Here is a 22846-nt window from a genome sequence, read left to right as displayed (position 1 = left end):
AATCTCCCCATTTCAAGATCAACATAGTGATAGCCACAAAAATCCCTTTTGTCCTTAAGACCTTTACAGGTTCCGGGGATTAAAAATGTGAACATCTTTGGGGCAGGGGGCATTATTCTGCCTACATAGTAAATGAACAAATCATTTCAAAAAGGAGTTATGTCACTTGGGGACACATCAAAAAAAAGGATTGAGCCTGACCAGGTGGTGGCACAGTGGATAGAGCATCGGACTGGGACGCAGAAGGGCCCAGGTTCGAGACCCCGAGGTCTCCAGCTTGAGCGCGGGCTCATCTGGCTTGAAAAAAGAGCTCACCAGCTTGGACCCAAGGTCGCTGGCTCCAGCGGGGGGTTGCTCGGTCTGCTGAAGGCCCACGGTCAAGGCACATGTGAGAAAGCAATCAATGAACAACTAAGAAGTCGCAACGCGCAACGAGAAACTGATGATTGATGCTTCTCATCTCTCTCCGTTCCTGTCTGTCTGTTCCTGTCTATCTCTGCCTCTGTTAAAAAAAAATAAAATAAATAAATAAATAAATAAATAAATAAATAAATAAATAAATAAAAAGGATTGAGAACTGACCATTGGATAAAGTACTATAGAGGTTCTGGTGAGCTTTACATGGGTAGTTTCAGTGGTGTCAAAATCCTCACTGGAGTGGGTTCCAAAGAGAAGAGTGAACTGGTAGGTAACTCTGAGTTTTGCTATACAGAGAAAGAGAACAGTATCTGAAGGGATGCGTGTGGGTCAAACCAAGATTTTTTAATATGGAATAACAGCATGTTTATAGGCTGATCTGAATGATCTAGTAGAAGGAAACAAACAGGACAGAAGAAAGAAGGGCTAACCCTGGGCCCACTGAGTACAGGTAATGGATGAGATCTAGTACAAGTAGAAGAGCTTGCCCCAAGTAGGGCAACACAATCTCTCTATACTATTAACAGGAGGAAAGGTAGCATACAAGCACAGATGCAGATAGGTAAGTAGATGTGATGGTTAGAGCCTGTGGAAAATTTTTTTTTTAAGGCCATAGCCTGACCTGTGGTGGTGCAGTGAATAAAGCATCAACCTAGAATGCTGAGGTCACCATTTTGAAACCCCAGGCTTGCCTGGTCAAGACACATATGAGAAGCAACTACAAATTGATGCTTCCTGCTTTCTCTCTACCCCTATCCTTTCTCTAAAATCAAAGATTTTTTTTTTTTTTAAAGTCATAAGCTGAGAGGATGGGAAAAGTGCTAAAAATGTAACAGCTTTCAAGGAGAGTACAAGGAACAGAGAAATGTAGTAGGACTGTCCGATAGTACAAAAAGGTCTACTTTAAGCATAGAGGTCATGACTTAGAGACAGACAGCAAGTTTGGTTGCACAAATGCTTAAGTACAGAGAAAATGGCATACTGAACTTAGCTAAAAATGGAAATGAGCCAGGAAAGTCCCCATAATGAAGAGATGGGGCAAGGCAATTTAACTGCAGCCAAGAGGGAATTTAAGCTGGATAATGGACATGAAGTGGAAAGTTTAAGACAGATGAGAGGGTCAATGAGTTATGTCACAGTATTGTAATCACTCCTTTGCTTATGTCTCCATAGCTAACTCTTCTAGACTGAGATCCTCCAAAGTGGGATCTGCATCTTATCTTTTCATTCTGGTAACTTGAGCACATAAAGTTTGTTATCTGAATGGATGGGTGAAATGCTTACCCATGGTTTCAGGGAAATTCTCCACCTCTAATCCTATGACACAGAGTTCCTCCAACCTCAGTTCTGTAAGAGTTCAAGTAAAACAGTTGGAATGCTTCATCAAAACCTATTATATAAACCAATCCTTTGGAATAAGACAAGATGCTGAGTTTCTACAGTGTTGTGCTCAAGAACTGAACCAGAAAATGTAGCACATGTATCCCAGTGAGTTTGCCTTTACTGAACACCAGGGTGACATGTAATCTCTGAACTACCCAATCTCTAATTATTTCACCTCCTTGCAGTATTAGCAGGACCCAAATCAGACCTTGAGAATACCAAGTTTTCTAAGGAAATTAATGAAACTCAACCTGGGGGTGAAAAACAAACACACAAACAAAGAGCATGTAAAATATGTTTATTGTTCTTTAAAAGGGTTCAGGGTTTGGTTTGAAATCAGGCTGCACACCTTTCATCAGTCTGACATCTCTCTCACCATGTCAAACTGGCTTCAGCTAGCAATACTTCATTAAAGCCAAAAGATAAAAAACTTAATTTTGAGGAAGAAAATTCAGTTCTGAGAACAATTAACATTAGTCTGCAATTTAAAACAAAATGAGGGCAAATGTTTCATGTTGCTTTATACATCCTTCTCATACGGAACCAGGAATGTAATGTTCCTATCCCAGGCAGGCACTGATACTGGTGGACACCACACACATGCACACACGCACACACACCTGTCTCTGTCTCTCCCTCTTCCCAAACAACAACAATCAAAGCATGTCAAAAGAAAAAGGGTTGTTATGGTATTGATCAAAACCCTTGGAGTCAGTCTATCTGCGCTTAGAGAATATCGTTTTGATCTTGAGCCTATGTTAAGGAATCTATTGTCATGTTCTGAAATAAAGAATTTTGGATAGTACCATCATTTTCCATTTTCCTAGAAACAATTTCAAAAAACATTATTTTGCTTTCTGGGATAGGGGAGGAGAGAATCTATAGATTTTCATTTCCTTAAAGAGCAAAACAACTCTGGCATAGGAGATAGGCAGTTCACATAGCCAGCCAACATCTGAGGTATCTATCATCAGTGACAAGGTTCCCAGTCCATTCCTACTGGCCTAGCTGATCCTAACTAAATGGAAAGTTTATGGCTCTGCATAGCAAATTCCAGCAGGACAAGATGTCCCTAAATGTTTATTCAAATCCTTAGAAGCAGAGCACTAGGAAGTGTGTAACTTTTAAATGAAGAGTGCAAGAGCCCCTGATGGTCTCCTTCAACCTGCTTTGTTGATACAGCCTGGTCACAACTGCCTTCCACAACAGAGCAGAAAAGTTTTTTTAGATCAGCACATTGAACCCAACAAAGAATCAGCAAATATGACACTACGCCAATTTCACTAGCAACACAGTCCTTTTGCTACTGGTTGGACTGCTCTATGTCTCTCTCCTACCCTGTTAGGCTTGTGTACACATACTCACTAGGCATTGTTGGTTTTACCACATAAAGAACCTAGTAAGAAAATAACAAGGCAATCAGTGGTTAAACTGAACTGTACATATAGGGGGCAGTTTGGAAAATACCCATAACTGGCATTTCTCAAATCCAAAATATTGTCTTTGCTGCTACTCCTCTGACTGTTCCTGAAAATTCAGAGTACAAGTAAGTCCTAAAATAAAATTTTAAACTACCAGCATTCTCTGACATCTTTAGACAGAAAATCAGAGTAATGCTACATACAGCACACAATTCCACAAAGGGTAGAAAGTGTGCTAACTCTGCCTGGACACATCTTTAGTGATGGACTGGAGTACTCCCCTTCAAAAAACAAGTTTCTGGGATACGCACTTAGCTTCATTGGTTGGAAAAGAATTTGATTCTCAGCTAAATTCTTTGAGAAATGAGGCTCCTCTTAAAAATATCATTTCCATACTAACTTATCAAAACAAAAACCAAAACAAAAGGCTCTTGGCTACTTTGCCTAATGTTGTATAGAGTTTGCAAGAAAAAAAACAACATGAACACCCCACCATCAGTAAAGACTAAAAACCACCTGGATCATATAATATATATGCCACTGCTTTTTTTTGTTGTTTTTGTTTTTTTTTCTAAAAGTGCCCAGGTGGGCTTAAGGCTGCCAGACTGCACGCACATCTATAGCAACAAGGGTATCTCCTATTCCATCTACAACTTGTATCGGGGGGAAAAAGGATAGAAAAGAGAGGAAAATTGTAGCCCCCACCCCCTACCCCAAATAAAGAAAATAAATCCACAACAGAGACATCTATGTGCCAAGCATAATGGAAGACTGTGCTCCCCAAACAGATGGTTCTGCACAGGCTAATGTTCTGCTGGTTTTCCTTAGAGACCTATTTTGAAAAAGTTAAAAAGACAGGAGATTTTGAAATAATTCAATCCTGGCAGAAATTCAAAATCCAACACTAAGAGTAAAATCATTCTCTACTGAATTAATCCCTTTTTTCTTTCTCTTTTTCTTTTCTTAAACATTTTATTCATGTTATAGAGGGATTACTTTTTTGTTTGCTTTTTTCCAATCATTAGGAGAGCAGTTGAGGAGTACTGAATCCATCACTACTTTGATGACACAGTCAAGATTCCAGATTCACATTTCCAGGTACCAAGAGTTCCCTCTAAATGCCACAATCAAGTCAGCCTTCGTTTATATTTCTCTCTACTGAACACAGCAATGCCCATTGGTATCTCTGAAGCGTAATCGCATCTTAGGTCGGTATTTCTCCAGGTAAAGCAGCTGTTTGGAATTGAATGCTCCCCTTCTTTTTCTGAAAATACAAAAATGGCAAACTTTATCATGTAAAAAACAAGCTGCCTAATTCAATGAAAGTCCAGGCCTTCCTAACACCACAAAGCCAAAAACCAACATATTTCCCATACATCACTCTTAAGTTGAAACATAAACTTTCTCTGTTTATGGAATAGACAAATCTTCTTTGCTGACTCTTATTAGTCTATTGATCATTTAATAAAAATAGAACGGTTTATCCAAAGACATCTGATTATACTCTTCCCAATTAGATTAACATATTCTTCAAATTAGATTTGGTAGCAAGTATTTAGAATGCATGAGCAAGTATTTATATGAAGCAGCATGCACAGATGGCATTCCTTGAAATATGTTACCTTCCTACCATTCATTTCATGTTGTCAGTCTCCTCCCCTCCCCCCTTTTTTTTAAAGAAAAGAGGGAAAGGCTAAGAAAATAATTGCCAAAGAATTCTGGGCAGTAAAATAGCATGGCTCATTACTCCAGACTGATGCCAAGATTCTGTCTGAGCACTACTATCCTGATTTTGTGCCTGAACAGGTCTCTTATGAGTTCTAGGTGATTAACAGCTTCTCTATAGATTCTTACTTGCCTCTTGGATCTAGACAGTTGCCTTTTGACGGTATTTTGGACATCCATTAAAAGAGACACAAGACTGCATGACCAGTGATGACACAGTGGATAAAGTCTCGACCTGGAACACTGAGGTTGCCAGTTCAAAACCCCAGGCTTGCCCAGTAAAGGCACATATAGCAAGCAACAATAAGTTGTTGCTTCTTGTTCCTCCCCACCCCTTTCTCTGTCTCTCCACTCTAAAATCAATAAATAAAATCTTAAAAAAAAAAACAGTGACAAGATCACTGCAACTCTTGTACCTAGCTATTCATTTTAAAGATTCCTAGATATTCAAGTCATATACCAGACATATTCTACAGTGTCCACATGTGCTACATAAATTTAAAAATCTTTAAAACCGAAAGCCAGCAGTCTAATGAGTCTCTGTATCACCTGCTCGTTTTGGTATCTTCAAATAACATTTTAAGCTAAAAACAGCAAATTATTCCAGATTACAATGGATACTTTGCATAATCCCTTCCTCTTGTATGATCTTAGATGTTTTATGTGTTTATGAACATAAAACTTCATACTCACTGTCTTATAAACTGAACTGCATCTTCATACTTCATTCCACATTCAATCAAAGCAAGTGCTACCAGCACAGGTGCCCTGCAGAAAGAAACTAATTTGTTAATATCCACACATCTTTGGAATTGAAGAATTTTTTAAAACCCAGATTACATGTTACCAAAACTGTCTCAGATTTTTGTTACAAATTGATTTTTTTTTTAAGATTTTATTTATTTATTTTAGAGAAGGGGGGAGAGAGGGAGGGGAGGAGCAGGAAGCTTCAACTCCCATATGTGCCTTGACTGGACAAGCCCAGGGTTTCGAACTGGCGACCTCAGCATTTCCAGGTCGACGCTTTATCCACTGCGCCACCACAGGTCAGGCACAAATTGATTTTAATATCATTTCCTTATCAAATACTAATATGATGCTAGACTTTAACAAAATCCTTTCCCTGAGCTAGTAGAGAGTGTCAGAGAATTGGTAATTAGGAACTGTCTCTATTTTTTTAATATAACAAAAGAAATGATGTTCTTTTAAAAGCCCCTTACAGGGCACTTACTTTGGACTACCTACAGTTGTTACTAGTTATAGAATTAACCCAAGTCAAGTTAAGAGGCCCTGGCCGGTTGGCTCAGCAGTAGAGCGTCAGCCTGGTGTGCGGAAGTCCTGGGTTCGATTCCCGGCCAGGGCATACAGGAGAGGCGCACATCTGCTTCTCCACCCCTTCCCCTCTCCTTCCTCTCTGTCTCTCTCTTCCCCTCCCGCAGCCGAGGCTCCCCTGGAGCAAAAGATGGCCCTGGCGCTGGGGATGGCTCCTTGGCCTCTGCCCCAGGCGCTAGAGTGGCTCTGGTCGCGACAGAACGACGCCCTGGATGGGTAGAACATCGCCCCCTGGTGGGCGTGCCGGGTGGATCCCGGTCGGGCGCATGTGGGAGTCTGTCTGACTGCCTCCCCGTTTCCAGCTTCAGAAAAATACAAAAAAAAAAAAGTTAAGAACACTACCTTCGCCCTCAAGATAAGGACTGAAACTGAGAAACTACTAAACTATAAAAACTGAAAACAGCAAACAAAAGGACCAAGCAGAAATAAGAGCCTGAGTCACCACTGCCTGCACTAATGTTCTAAGTTAAAGTACATATCATAAATTGACACTTAACCTGCTGTTCATGAGAGTATTACACCACCATTCTGTGTGACGCTTGAGGAAAATGGGGTTTTTTTGTTTGTTTTTTAAGATTTTATTTATTCATTATAGAGAGGAGAGAGAGAGAGAAGGTGGGGAGGAGCTGGAAGCATCAACTCCCACATGTGCCTCGACCAGCAAGCCCAGGGCTTTGAACCAGCAACCTCAGTGTTTCCAGGTTGATGCTTCATCCACTGCGCTACCACAGGTCAGGCTTGAGGAAAATAGTTTTTAAAAAATCAAAGTTAATTTTTGTTTCCCATACATCTCCTTTCAGGAGTTTAAGGTTCAGCATCTGCTCTCCACCTATTAATTTCTTATCAATCCAAATTTAACCACGTATAGATTTTTTTAAAATTCTGTTGCTCATTTCCAAGACCTGAACCATTGGTTAGTTGAAATGGGAAGAAAAAGAAAACATACTGAATTAAGACTGTATTTTTAGCTCAAAGATAACTACATTAAGTCAGTTTCAAAACAACTTCTGAACCATCACCCACTCAATCTAATATGGTGTCAGAATCAGACAACCAATGAAGAACAAAAGGCGGCTCTGAAAAATCATATACCAGCTTTTGCTTTCATTTTCTTTCAGGCAATTTAATATTTAATGTAATAAATGCAAATTCCCACCAAAGTAAAATATCTGATAATGAATTCACAAATGAAAGGGTAAGAACTTACCTTCCCAATCCTGCAACACAATGCACTGCAACACAGCAACCTGGCTCTTCACGAAATTTGGTTTTTAATAGGTTCAGCCAATCATCCACTATCTGATTAGGGGGTGGCGCACCATCATCAAATGGCCAATCCTGGAAAGCAAAAAAAAATTTATATTAAATTCGTATTTTCTCCAGGATTAACATCCTAATGCCAAATAGCTGCATAGTACATAGGGCAGGCCTAAGTGAACTAACTATACCATATATACCTATTCTTAATAACATATTTCAGTTCACGGCTGAAAAATTATACAAGATCAAAATTCAAGTGTGACAAATAACTTAGCCTTCCTCAATGAAGTATAAATCAGTGTCTAATTTTATCTTATGAAAATCTCTTATCAAAGAGATAAAAAATTAGTGTTCCTCAAATATTTTATCTAAACAGATCAGTAAACAGACATAGAGAAAACAGTGTTTAAAACCAAGACAAAGTAGCCTGACCAGGCAGTGGCACAGTGGATAGAGCATCAGACCAGGATGCAGAGGACCCAGGTTTGAAACCCCAAGGTTGCTGGCTTGAGCACAGGCTCATCTGGCTTGATCGTGAGGTCACTGGCTTAAGCAGGGAATCATAGACATGGCCCCATGGTCTCTGGCTTGAAGCCCAAGGTTGTTGGTTTGAGCCCAAGGTCACTGGCTTGAGCAAGAAGTCACTTGCTCTGCTGAAGCCTCCGGGTCAAGGAACATATGAGAAAGCAATCAATGAACAAAAAAGGTGCCACAATGAAGAATTGATGCTTCTCATCTCTCTCCCTTCCTGTCCGTCTGTCCCTCTCTCTGTCTAAATAAATAAAACCCAAGACAAAGTAAGAGAAGATACTACACTTGTCAATATGATTTTCAAGTCCACTCTGGCAAAGATGTATACCAACTGGTATACTTATACAATATCTACAAATATCTGTAAGGGTTATCCCCCAAATAATTCTAAGATATGATGTCTTTTCTTTAGAGAAAGGTTCTTTGATAAGAAATCTCCTGGTCCTGGCCAGCTGGCTCAGTGATAGAGTGTTGGCCTGGCATGCAGATGTCCCTGGTTTGATTCCTGGTCAGGGCGCATAGGAGAAATGCCCATCTGCTTCTCCACCCCTCCCTCTCTCAATCCCCCTGTCCCCCTGCAGCCATGGCTGGATGGAGCAAGTCAGCCCTGGCACTGAGGATGGCTCTGTGGCCTCCACCTCAGGTGCTAAGAAGAGCTCGGTTGCTGAGCAATGGAACAACGCCCCAGATGGGCAGAGCATCACCCCCCACCGGGCTTGTCAGGTGGATCCCAGTCAGGGTGCATGCGGGAGTCTGACTCTGCCTCCCCTCCTCTCACTGAATTTTAAAAAAAAGAAATCTCCACTAGTTAGCATATCATAACAGAAAGACACTATCATCTTTACACTTATATGTATTTTTTAAAAGCCAAGTACCAAACATTCGTAAAGCTCTGCTTAAATTGTACGTATCTCATTTAACAAGCACAGTAACATATAATAGGATCCCTAAGCAAACAGAGACCTTGCTACCTTGCAAGAGATCCTAAGAAATCAAGACAAAGCAGTTTTGAAGAAAAGGGAAAGGGGATTCACACTATACATACTCTCTTTTCCATCTAGTTTCAATGACAGAAATGTAAAAACACTGGGATTTTTTTTTTTAATATAAGACTCTTCTAATGAGACTGGATGAGGGCACTTTAAGATACTAGAGGAAGAAAAAGAAAAGTGACAGAGAACTAAATTGATTCTGCACTCATTATTGGCACCACTAGAACACTTCATGGAGCCCATTAGCCATGACAGTACATTATGTTTGATTTGTCAACTACACCCCATAATTAAAGGGCTGTCAGTGTTATCATTATAAATGGCACTACAGTTTAACTGTAAATAGCAGTAAGACCAGTAAGTACTTTAGTTAAGCGCTTACTTCCTCTTATACTCCCTAAAATGCACCTAGTTAACAACATGAAATATGGATCACTTACTCATATAAGCAGTTTCTATTAAAAAAATCATTAAAGTAATAATTTAGAAGTATCTGAATATCCAATTGACATAGCTAAAACCACCTCTGATCTGTAAAGTGCATTGGTCAAAGGACTGAAAATTCTTATTTTGAGGATACTCTCTGTCATACAATATCCCAGATCCTCTTCACCTAGCAAAAGTAAATTAACAATCCATCAGAAAAAGAAAGAGATTCTAAGTTTAATTTTAAATGTCCTTGTTTTTTGAAGCTTAAAGTAACCCTTTAATTTTACCTAATCATAGCTATGTAAAGCAAAAACCTAGATTTAAAGGTCTGGAATAAATCCTGAATCTACCAGCAACTTCTACAAACTAGTTCAAGTTCTTTAGTTTATTCTATTTCATAAAGGTGTTTATCGACATTAATGATTCACATAGACTACAGTCAATCCACAGTTCATTTCCTCATCCTGCCATCTGTCAAAACAAACTGATTTCTCACCTACCCACTGAAGAATATACAGTAGCCCTCCCTTATCCACAGGGTATACGTTCAAGATGCCCAGTGGATGCTTGAAACCACAAATAGTACAAAACCTTATGTATACTATGTTTTGCCTATATATATAAACTTATGTTAAAGTTTATAAATTAGGCACAGTAAGAGATGAGCAACAATAATGATAAAATAGAACAATTATAATAATGTATTATGTAAACGTTGTGTATCTCTAATAACTTACATTTTTCAGTCCAAATCTATTCTCTCTCTAATAACTTACATTTTTCAGTCCAAATCTATTCCTGAACCTGTGTAATCATCTTGTTTGGTGTCACTTGTTTCAGGGGATCCCTTGATGAAATGTTCATACAGGCTTGATGCTTTGTGGTGCAACACTCTGCCGTCATCTGGAACATGTTTTCTGTTCATGTCTTCCACCCACAAATTCAATGCACTTACCATGTACTGTAGCTATAACTTTTACAGTCTGAGGTGCAACAGCAAAACTAGCACAAATTTCTTTTTCTGTCTTCAGAATTTCACTGATAGAAGACTCATTCCCACCGTGATTTTAGCAACCTCAGTATGCTTTGTTTTCTTTCCTTATTGAGAACTTTCACCATTTCACTTAAAGGAAGCACCTTACCAGCAGCGGTTCTCAACCTGTGGGTCGCGACCCACAGGTTGAGAACTGCTGCCTTACAGCATCTCTCTGGCATATCCAAAATGCCATTATCACTACTCTTGTGCTTTGGGGCCATTATTGAGTGAAATAAGGTTTACTTGAACACAATCACTGAGATACCATGGTAGTCTGATAGCAGGCAGCATATACAGCATAAATACACTGGACAAAAAAAAGATTCACATCCCGGGTGGGACAAAGTGAGATTTAATCACACTGCTCAGAATGGCGCACAATTTAAAATTTATGAATTATGTCTGGAATTTCCCACTTAATAATTTAAGACCACAGTTGACCCCACAAAGTAACAAACTGTGGAAAGCAAAATTGCAGATAAGGGGAGACCACTTACTCACAGGAAAAAGAATTTCTAATTCAGCCTAACTTCAGAAATTAAAACTTTGGCCTGACCAGGTGGTGGTGCAGTGGATAGAGCGTTGGACTGGGATGCAGAAGGACCCAGGTTCGAGACCCCGAGGTCGCCAGCTTGAGCGCGGGCTCATCTGGCTTGAGCAAAGAGCTCACCAGCTTGGACCCAAGGCCCCTGGCTCCAGCAGGGGGTTACTCGGTCTGCTGAAGGCCCGCGGTCAAGGCACATGTGAGAAAGCAATCAATGAACAACTAAGAAGTCGCAGAGTGCAACGAGAAACTGATGATTGATGCTTCTCATCTCTCTCCTTTCCTGTCTGTCTATCCCTGTCTATCTCTGCCTATGTTAAAAAAAAAATTAAAACTTTGTTTTGTTTTGTTTTAAACACAGGACTACATCAGAAGTTAAAATTTATTTTATTTATTTATTTTTTTAATGGATTTTAGCGAGACAGGAAGGGAGGGGGGTAGAGAAATATAGAGAGACACATACACATACACACGGGAACATCGATCCATTCCTGTATGTGCCCTGACCAGGGATCAAACTGAAAACCTCTGTGCTTTGGGACAAAGTGGTCTAAGTCAGGGGTAGTCAACCTTTTTATACCTACCGCCCACTTTTGTATCTCTGTTAGTAGTAAAATTTTCTAACCGCCCACCGGTTCCACAGTAATGGTGATTTATAAAGTAGGGAAGTAACTTTACTTTATAAAATTTATAAAGCAGAGTTACAGCAAGTTAAAGCATATAATAATTACTTACCAAGTACTTTATGTAGAATTTTCGCTAAGTTTGGCAGAATAAATCTTTATAAAACAACTTACTATAGTTAAATCTATCTTTTTATTTATACTTTGGTTGCTGAGCTACCGCCTACCATGAAAGCTGGAATGCCCACTAGTGGGCGGTAGGGACGAGGTTGACTACCACTGCTCTAACCAACCAAGCTATCCAGCCATGGCTTGTCTTGTTTTTTTTTTCTAAACACAGGGCTACATTTTATACATGCTTATACTTATCCCCAGTGATTTCCAGCCAGGAGAACTTAAAGTTATTGAGAAATGAAAATGCAAGCAAACTACCACCATGCCATACTATTCAAATATATTTGAACACATAATATGCTTTAAAAACTTAATGCTTGGCTAGTTTTTCTGTTTTCACCAATATGGAGGTTAGGAAACTTTATGGATCAGAGAGGTGATGACTGCCTTACCCACAGGACATTTATTTTCTTCATATGAACAGCCTTCCCAACTACAGTACTGACCAATGCAATAAAGACTACAGAATGTCTCTCAATAAAAAGCAGGAATAGAACCTTGTAGCAATATCTTTATTATTTTCTTCCTCATAAACTACTTAAAAAAATCTCCAGTTCTCACCATACTTCACTGCCTCCCCACAATGAAATCAAATAGTTCTAAAACACCTAAGTCATTCCAGTCCATGCTCCTGCAATTTAGACTATTTAGGGAAAAGGTATAAAATTTTAGCTAATCTGAGGCTCCTGTTTTCTATAATAAAATTGCATATATTACAATTGCTAGAAAGGGTTTTAATTTAAAATAATTCCAATCACTTTTTGTTCAAACGAACCATAAAAGAAATATAATTGCACAAAAGCTTCTTGGAAACCTAAAAAAGTATCAGAAACAATGTTGATAATTCTGGAGCAAGAAGCCTTCTCCTTCTCCCTTATCCTTTTCTCCCACGGTTTTGTGCCCTACAAGTTAACCACAAAATATCAGTAACTAATTTGTACTTGCAAAGTGAAAGAGAATATTTCCATGTGACTTAAGAATGTCGGATGGAAATTACTTCCAGTTAGATTCAAACCAATAGCCTAGAAACAAAAGCCAAATATTGCATTAATTTCCTAGAAAACATCAAAACACAAATTTCCTTTTTCTCAAAGTAAGTATTCACTAAATTTTACTTTTTATTGAAAATACCCTGCAAGTAAGGACTTTAAGGGCATAAATGAACAAAACTGCCCATCCAAAAGAATTTAAAGGTTACTATAAACACTGTATTCTCCTAGTATAAGCTCAAAAAGCAAAACTACTGAGTAACAAGTTTTATAAATATCTATGTCTGAAAGGGTACAACTTGTTTGTAGTGAAAATTTAAAACACTACACACTCACTAGAACGTGGATTCCTTCTTTTTCAACTGGAGCTTTATCATATGTAGCATCACAAACTCGAACCAAAGTTGTCACTCCATACTTCTTAAGTTCCTTTAAAGAAAAACAAATATAAGGGAATTTGCTTTCAGAATTTGCAACTAAAGCTTTAAAAACTATTATAAATTGAAACAATGGAACATCATTCTTCAAAAAGTATTCTCATTGTGGCAATATATACAATAGACACTCTTGCACTCTCAGTAGAATCATCAAGACTCGCCTTTATAATGAGCAATAGCATAACACAAAAACTTCAAAAGAACAGGTACACTTTGACCTAGAAATTCCACTTCTGGGAATTTTTACTAATGAAATAATTAAAGATATGCACAAATATTTAGATGCAAGCATATTCAGTACTGTCTGGAATAAAAACCCAGAAACAACATTAATGGTCCAAAACAGGGGAACGGTCAAAAAAAGTATGGGTCATCCACACAGAATACTATGACAACTATAAAAATAATATTAAGGAACTCAAAGACATGGACAAGAGTGTGGTGGTTATGGGGTTAGGGGGAGAAGAGGAAGGGGGTTGGGGGAGGGGAGGGACACAAAGAAAACCAGTTAGAGAAGGTGACAGAAGACAATTTGACTTTGGGGGATGGGAATGCAGCATAATCAAATGTCAAAATAACCTGGAGATGTTCTCTCTGAACATATGTACCCTGATTTATCAATGTCACCCCATTAAAATTAAAAAAAAATTCATAAAGCTAGTGGAAAAAAATAATATTAAGGAGGTTGGGGGGAAGACTTTTTAAAAAATATACAGTCTGATCCTGTCTATATGTAGATTTATAACTATATACATATGTGCAGAGAAAAAAACATCCAGAAGTTACGTATTAACAGTTAAGTGTTTGTGGTTTTTTTGGACGGGGGGGGCAAGCAGGCAGGTAGAGAGAGAGATGAGAAGCATCCATTCTTTGTTGCAGCACCTTAGTCGTTCATTGATTACTTTCTCTTATGTGCCTTGATGGGGGGGGGGGGCTACAGCAGAGCAAGTGACCTTTTGCTCTAGCCAGCAACCTTGGGCTTTAAGCCAGCGACCTTTGTGCTCAAGCCAGCGACCATGGGGTCATGTCTATGACCCCGTGCTCAAGCTGGATGAGCCCGCACTCAAGTTGGCGAGCTTGGGTTTCAAACCAGGGTCTTCAGCATCCCAGGTTGATGCTCTATCCACTACACCACCACCTGGTCAGGCAACAGTTAAGTATTTTTGTTTTTGTTTTTTCACAGAGACAGAGAGAGAGTCAGAGAGAGGGATAGATAGGGACAGAAAGACGGGAACGAAGAGAGATGAGAAGCATCAATAATTAGTTTTTCGTTCCGACACCTTAGTTGTTCATTGATTGCTTTCTCATATGTGACTTGACCGTGAGCCTTCAACAGACTGAGTAACCCCTTGCTCAAGCCAGCGACCTTGGGTCCAAGCTGGTGAACCTTGCTCAAACCAGATGAGCCCAAGCTCAAGCCGGTGACGTCGGGGTCTCGAACCTGGGTCTTCTGCATCCCAGTGTGATGCTCTATCCACTGTGCCACTGCCTGGTCAGGCAACAGTTAAGTATTTTTAAAGTGTCTTTTGCTTATATAATCTTCTGATTTTTATGTAGTAAATATTTACTGCTTTTTTTTTAAAGAAATGGAAGTTATTTTGAAACTAAGATTAAAAAGTGCTATTATATTACAAAGCCAACTAAAATACAAGTTATAGCCAGAAGCTTTGCTCCTTTAGAAACTTTCCTACTGTAACCCCTAATCCAGTGACTACGTATCTTCCAGGTACCACCATCTTTTTATAGTCACAGGAGGACAATGACTTTTGCCACGTTTGGAATTTATGGTCAAGGAATCCACAGGCTGAAAATAGTATCACATAATTCAGCCAGGCATAAAGATGACTAAACAACTGAAGGGCACACAAATCTAGAATCAACTGGTACACTGTGCACACCAAGTTAAGAAGCACGAGGACTTATTAAATAAGTATAAATAAGCAAGAACAGTGATATCTTATAAAAAATGTCCATCATTTAGTTATCTAAAGAATAAAGTATTTTAATTGCTAAAAGACTTATTTTCATAGAAAGACGTGTGTGTGTGTGTAACAGAGACAGAGAGACAGAGACAGGCAGGAAAGGAGAGAGATGAGAAGCATCAATTCTTCATTGCAGCTCCTTAGTCTCCTTAATTGTTCATTGATTGCTTTCTCATATGTGCCTGGACTGGGGGGGGGGCTACAGCAGAGTGAGTGACCCCTTGCTCAAGCCAGCAACCTTGTGATCAAGCCAGCAACCCTGGGCCTTAAGCCAGTGACCCCACACTCAAGCTGAATGAGACCAAGGTCAAGCCCATGACCTCGGGGTTTCGAACCTGGGTCCTCTGCATCCCAGTTCAATGCTCTATCCACTGCGCCACCACCTGGTCAGGTCAGAAAGACCTTCTTATAAAACATGTTCAGGAAAGTTGTCAAGTATCACACTAAGTTAGGAATTTTAAGAAATTTCAAAATACAAATAAAATCCCCTAGAAATGAACTTCATAGTTGCCATTCATTGAAAGGTTATGGTAGAATTTGTGACCGTAAGCAAGCCAAACCTCTTTTGAACTCAGTTTTGCCATCTAAGGAATGAGAAGGATGGATTTAGAATTTCTAAGAAGTATAGCCAGACCTCTAAGTCTACTACACAAAATACATCGATAGAAATTATACTGACTAAACCACCAAGGAATGACTAAAAAACTTACATTGAAACGTTTGTTGGACAGAGCTTCCCCTCTACTACTACCAATAAAAATAAATGAAGGATGTGACAAAAATGCTATCTATAATACATTTCCTTCCCCCTAAGTTTCTGCACCCTTGTAAATGATGGTTATTATTACAAATAGTTTTGGGGTAGCATTTCATCAAAAGTGATTAGAATATATGAGGCAAATATTTAAAGCAGACATAGGTTTTTTCAGATTCTTCCTGACCAAGCAGTGGCACAGTGAATAGAGCATCAACCTGGGATTCAGAGGACCCTGGTTCGATACCCCTAGGTCGCTGGCTTGAGCACGGGCTCATCCAGCTTGAGCGCAGGCTCACCAGCTTGAGCACAGGGTTACTGGCTTAAGCGTGGGATCATAGACATGACCCCCAAGGTTGCCTGCTTGAAGCCCAAGGTCACTGGCTTGAGCAAGGGGTCACTGGCTCAGCTAGAGCCCTCCACCACCCCATCAAGGCACATATGAGAAATCAATGAACTAAAGATGCCACAACATAGAATTGATGCTCTCATCTCTCTCCCTTCCTGTCTGTCCCTCCATCCACCCCCTCTCTCTCAAAAAAAGAAAAAAAAAGTATTGATTTTACAGTGAAGTAGAGAAAGAAGTATCAACTTATAGTTGCCTCACGTTAGTTGTTAATTGCTTGCTTGTCATATGTGCCTTGACTGGCCAAGCCCAGGGCTCCGAACCAGCAACCTTAGCATTCCAGGTTGACATGCTATCCACTGCACCACCTCAAGCCAAGCAATGTGGGTCTTAGCAGCAGAGACACTTCTACCATGTACTGTATGCCTTCAGGAAAATTACTAAAGCACTCTGAATTTCAGTTTCTTCATCTGTAAGAGGGAGATAATAACAGTGCCTATATCTCACAAGGTTACTATGAGGTGTAAATGATACACTGCATAAAACTATTTAGTGTAATGCTAGGTACAAAGTGTTCAATAAAGATTAATTATTTTTATTATTGAAAGTATGATAAAAAAAACTGTTTATAATGTAGAAAGGATAGAAGAAAAAAACACAGTACTAGATAATCTCCAAGGTCTCCCTAAATTCCATAAATGTTCCTTTAAAAATGTTACAATTGCCTGACCAGGCAGTGGCACAGTGGCTAGAGTGTCGGACTGGGATGCAGAGAACCCAGGTTTGAAACCCCGAGGTCACCGGCTTGAGCACGGGCTCATCTGGTTTGAGCAAGGCTCATCAGCTTGGACCTAAGGTCGCTGGCTTGAGCAAGGGGTCACTCAGTCTGCTGTAGCCCCCTGGTCAAGGCATATGAGAAAGCAATCAATGAAAAACTAAGGTGTCTCAATGAAGAATTGATGCTTCTTATCTCTCTCCCTTCCTGTCTGTCTGTCCCTATCTGTCCCTCTCTGTCTCTCTCACACACACACACAAAAATGTTATAATTAATCCAACCCATTTTCAAAAAACGACTGGTAGGATGACCATCCAATATTCCAATCACAGAAATAAATGGCTTTGTGGTAAGAAATTTCTATATAATGGTGTTAATTTTTATGAGATTTTACCTAAACATCAATCCCAAAAGTATACCGTGCTATAATCTTACCTCTGTGAACTTGTTGAGGGTAGCATTGGTAGGGTTGTGAGTTATCAGAAAACGCATGTTCTCATAGGAGATCTCCACAGGGGCTGGACGGTTCATTATGGCAAATAAAAAGTGTGAGCGTGCGTGTGTGTGACAGGGGAAATGGGAGGGGTCAATAAATCTTGAAATGTTTCACAGCAGAAAACATTAAAAAGACCACTAAAATGCCTATTATCGATCAGTGTTTTCTCTATTCAACTTGTTTATTCTTTAAGAAGCTTCTCTCTTCAGGATAAGCAGAAATATTTAGAATCCACTTGAATCCAAATTCAATTTAGGCCTCAATGTCTGCAGATGGATACCTTCAGACTCCAAAAAAAAAATCCAGCTATATACGAAACTTAAGCAGCCTTTACTACATTTAGGCACTAGTGAGACAAGTTAAAAGTGTAGGTCACTTTCCACTTTTGTTTACTTGATGTTTTATTTTACTGGAGTCATTAAAAGAAATATGCTTGCAATAAAAAAAAAAAAAGCCAACTATTTCTGAGGCCAGTCTCGGTGTCCGGAGTCTTCAAGGCAATGTTAATTATGGCACATAGAACCCCCAAGCTCACTTGTCAGCAAAAACGCTGTGCTGAGCCTGGCAGAAGTCTGCCCTCACGCTCAGAATCGCCATAAATGTGCAACGTATATTCCAACGAAAAACCTAGAAGAGAAAAGCATAAGTAGAATGAACCAGAGGTTGATAGCATCATAAACACAATGTTCAAAGTCAAGAACACATTCTTTATGAACTGAAAGACATCTGAAATGTCACCAATTCTAAATTATTGCCATCTATAAAGAATAGGACAGAAGTGTATACCAAGAGTTTTAAAAGCCAGAGATTCAAAAGTCAAGGATGTCTTTCTTTTTTTCAAAACAGGATTCAAGAAGTAAAGTTTCTGTGCTAACAAGATTATTTTTAACTCAAGTCATTTTTAAATGATTAAAAAATCCTCAAAGAAGTCTTCCCTCTGCCCTAGCCGATAGCTCAGTTGATTAGAGTGTCATCCTGGTACAATATGCAACGGTTGCTAGATCAATCCCCGGTCAGGATATATACAGAAACAGACTGATGTTTCTGTTTCTGTCTCTCTCTCTCTGAGTCCCTTTCTTTCTCTCTAAAATCAATAAATTTAAAGAAAAAGAACTGTGTTGCTTAAAAAAGAAACAGAGCCTGACCTGTGGTGGCGCAGTGGATGGAGCGTCTACCTGGAGATGCTGAGATCGCCAGTTCGAAACCCTGGGCTTGCCTGGTCAGGGCACATATGGGAGTTGATGCTTCCAGCTCCTCCCCCTTCTCTCTCTCTGTCTCTCTCTCCTCTCTCTCCCTCTCTGTTTCTCCTCTCTAATAATGAATAAATTAATTAATTAATTTAAAAAAAAACCTTTAAAAAAAAAAGAAACAGAAATCTCTCCATGGATTCTTCATAAAGTTCACAGTAATCTTCTTTTTCTGCTTTGATGGTTATGTTTTTCACATATACTCTTTGCTTAAAATAAGATATATTTGTAAATGGATGGAGGATATTTACCAAAATTCCACTTTGAGGATTTAATTCTTTCTATCCAAAGTATATGCATTGGTCCCCAATTAGGATACACTAGTCCATTTAGCACTTCTTTCAAAAAATTATCCTCTTTTCCTGACCAGGCAGTGGTGCAGTGGACAGAGTGTCGGACTGGGATGCGGAAGACCCAGGTTCGAGACCCCGAGGTCGCCAGCTTGAGCGCGGGCTCATCTGGTTTGAGTGAAAGCTCACCAGCTTAAGCCCAAGGTTGCTGGCTCGAGCAAGGGGTTACTCGGCCTGCTGAAGGCCCGCGGTCAAGGCACATATGAGAAAGCAATCAATGAACAACTAAGGTGTTGCAATGCGCAATGAAAAACTAATGATTGATGCTTCTCATCTCTCCGTTCCTGTGTGTCTATCCCTCTCTCTGACGCTCTGTCTCTGTAAAAAAAAAAAAAAAAAATTATCTTCTTTTCCTCACAACTCTGAGTAGTTGTTACTACCTATGAGGAATGAGGAAAGAGAATCAGAAAAATGAAGTGACCTGTCTAAGGTGAATGAATTAGTTGAGACCAAATTCTACCCTAAGTCCTCTGTTAGTTCCATGTTTTCTTCCAATGTTTCAAAATGCCAGCTGACTCAACCAATGTGTAAACCCATCCTCTCATTTTCTAGTCCAGTTTACCTTTTTACTATTTTGCATATGACTGTCTCAGAAGTACAAGAGCATTTAAAGGTCAATGATTCACACTGCATTCTCTTGCCCAAAAATCAATCCCTACCAAACACAAGGCAAGAAAGAGAAGTGGCAGAATTTTTTTTTAAGATTTTATTTATTCATTAGAGAGAGAGAGAGAGAAGGGGGGAGGAGCAGGAAGCATCAACTCCCATATGTGCCTTGACCAGGCAAGTCCAGGGTTTTGAACTGGCAACCTCAACGTTTCCAGGTCGACACTTTATCCACTGCGCCACCACAGGTCAGGCGAGAAGTGGCAGAATTTTAACATTATTTTAGGTCTTCTGCTTCGAAACACCATAATCTTTATAGCTAGCCCACTCACAATGTCAACATAATCATAATTTCCTCTGGAAATAGAAACAAAGTCAAGTTCTTTCACTTGCCTCTTTCATAAGCCCCCAATAAACGCTTGTTTAGAAATCTCTCAAAAAGGTAATTGTGATCAGACAGTAAAGATAATGACTATACGTAGAACCATTTTTCAGGGAGAAACTGAAATGCAGATTAATAAGAACCTGGGCTTACAAACTTTCAAATCTATTCATCTATCTTCAAGTCTCCTTTTTATGATATTCTTATGTCATTTTATTTTGTAAGTTACAAACTTGTGATATTATCACCATAGACACAAACACAAAACTAAAACATTTCTAAAATATGAAAGACAGATAAGAAATTCTAAATGGAATTCTAAGACCTTCAATACCTCAGCAGAATGAGTTATCTACTACAGTAAAAACATAAGACTTGCCTGACCAGGCGGTGGCACAGTGGATGGAGCATTGGACTGGGATGCGGAAGGACCCAGGTTCGAGACTCCGAGGTCGCCAGCTTGAGTGCGGGCTCATCTGGCTTGAGCAAAAAGCTCACCAGCTTGGACCCAAGGTCGCTGGCTCCAGCAAGGAGTTACTCGGTCTGCTGAAGGCCCCCCGGTCAAGGCACATATGAGAAAGCAATCAATGAACAACTAAGGTGTCGCAAAAAAAGACTGATGATTGATGCTTCTCATCTCTCTCCATTCCTGTCTGTCTGTCCCTAACTATCTCTATCTCTGATTCTCTCTCTGTTCCTGTAAAAACAAAACAAAACATAAGACTTCTACACTCAAACTAAGAAAAACAAAAATACATACCACCACTCTTCCTAATTCATAATTCTAACTACAACTCCAAAACATATCCACCTTAGATTACACATTTCATAGAGTACTCCCTGTAGTCAAAGAATTTTAAAGCTAGAAGAAACTTTGAAATCAACTACTCTTGACCTTAAAAAAAAAGAAAAGAAAAGAAAAAAGATGATGTTTGGAATCCAGAGGTTAAAATGACTTAATTAAAATCACATTACTAATCAGTAGATCAAGGACAAGAGCCTAGGTCTCCTAACTCCCTATTTACTTTTCTTTCAATTTTGACTAATGGAAGTACCTACATATTTAAGTCATCATCTTTTTCATGGAAGGGTGACTTTTCAAATATTTGCTTGGATGTTCATCAGCAACTCTGTGACCTTATAATAAGGCGAGACAAGATTAATAAGGTAACTACTCAAAGAATAATGATTTGCATCAGTGCAGAGAAAAACACAAGGAAATTCTAACCTATTTGAATCTCTTTATGATGTTATCGCAGCTAATTTGTGTGTCAGCTGAGCAAAGGCACTGAAAGACCTGCATTGTAGTGATGGCCAGGCTTAAAAAGTTACAGCTCCAGCATTAAGTTTTCTACTTAGTCTCCAATGTTTGTCTGCACAGCAAACAGAGCAAGCTTTATCCCATCTTATTCTTCCACACTCATTCTTTTTTTAGATTTCATTTATTCACTTTTAGAGAGAGAGTGGGAAGAGAAAGAGAGAGAAAGAGAGAAAGAAAAGAGAGAGAGAGAGAAAAGAGATAGAACAGGGGGAGGACCAGGCGAGCCTGGGGTTTTGAACCCGCGACCTCAGCATTCCAGGTCGACGCTTTTTCCACTGCGCCACCACGGGTCAGGCTCCATGCTCATTTTTGAAGGACCACTTCCAGGCATAAGGATAACTTGTTATTAGATTTTCAATTCTTAACACCACACTGAGATCCCCAGCAAAAGAACACCAAGAAACAGTATGTTCTATCAATGTTAACAGATACATGATAAAAGCAAGCTTCTGCTCCTTCCCACTCCCCAAAGAGGTTTAACTACACGTCAACAGTTAAATGTTCTTGCACCTGTCAATTCAGATAACTAATTTAATTCCTGCAACACGCAGAAGAATGCAAAGCAGTCTGTAAAAAATCATAAACAATGTACCACAGCTGGAAAGTACTCGAGTTAAGAACCCTATATTTTAGCATCAACTCAGCACCTGCACACCTTACAGAAAAACCTTCTTATAAATTATTCTGACTTTAATCCTGCGCTATTAAGTAAAAACTAATTCCTGCTTTAAATTTTTTAAAAAACCTTAATTTAAAAAAAATTTAAGATTTTATTGATTTTAGAGGAGAGAAAGAGAGAGAGAGAGAGAGAGAGAGAGAGAGAGAGAGAAAGGTGGGGTAGGAGCAGGAAGCATCAGCTCATAGTAGTTGCTTCTCAAATGTGCTTTGACTGAGCAAGCCGGGGGCTTCAAACCTGCAACCTCAATGTTCCAAGTCAAGGCTTTATCCACTGTGCCACCACAGGTTTGGCAAAAAACCCTTGACTTTTTGAAAATTTATTGATTTTAGAAAGGGGGAAGAGAGAAAGAGAAACATCATTTTGTTGCTCCACTTATTTATGCATGCATTGGTTGATGTGTTTATGTGCCCTAAGGATCAAACCTGAAACCTTGGTGTATCAGGACAATGTTCTAAAGAACTGAGCTATTATCCAGCAAGGATGATTCTTGCTTTAATTTACGGGTGATGGAAGAGACTGGTTTACTTGACATATAATAGTGGCCAAATTCAAATATGCATCCAAATATTCTACTTTTAATTTTATCTTTTATGGAACCTAACTTTTAAAATGTTG

General features: G+C 39.3%; 1 protein-coding gene across 1 annotated transcript in view; it reads right to left on the bottom strand.

The window, feature by feature from the left end:
• Positions 1 to 2081: 2081 nt before the first annotated feature.
• Positions 2082 to 22846, bottom strand: part of PTP4A2 (protein tyrosine phosphatase 4A2) — a 35731-nt gene continuing 14966 nt past the window's right edge. Inside the window, exons 2-6 of the mRNA XM_066269807.1 lie at positions 17586 to 18273; positions 13193 to 13285; positions 7486 to 7616; positions 5640 to 5714; positions 2082 to 4485 (exon numbers count right to left, since the gene is read on the bottom strand). Of these exons, the coding sequence (XP_066125904.1) occupies positions 4377 to 4485; positions 5640 to 5714; positions 7486 to 7616; positions 13193 to 13285; positions 17586 to 17681 (504 nt within the window). The 5' untranslated portion in view covers positions 17682 to 18273 and the 3' untranslated portion in view covers positions 2082 to 4376. The remainder of the gene's footprint in view (positions 4486 to 5639; positions 5715 to 7485; positions 7617 to 13192; positions 13286 to 17585; positions 18274 to 22846) is intronic.

This window comes from Saccopteryx bilineata, chromosome 3, assembly GCF_036850765.1.
Source record: "Saccopteryx bilineata isolate mSacBil1 chromosome 3, mSacBil1_pri_phased_curated, whole genome shotgun sequence".
NCBI lineage: Eukaryota > Metazoa > Chordata > Mammalia > Chiroptera > Emballonuridae > Saccopteryx > Saccopteryx bilineata.
The sequence above is the reverse complement of the archived record's forward strand: the minus strand, read 5'-3'. Positions and strand labels throughout refer to the sequence as shown.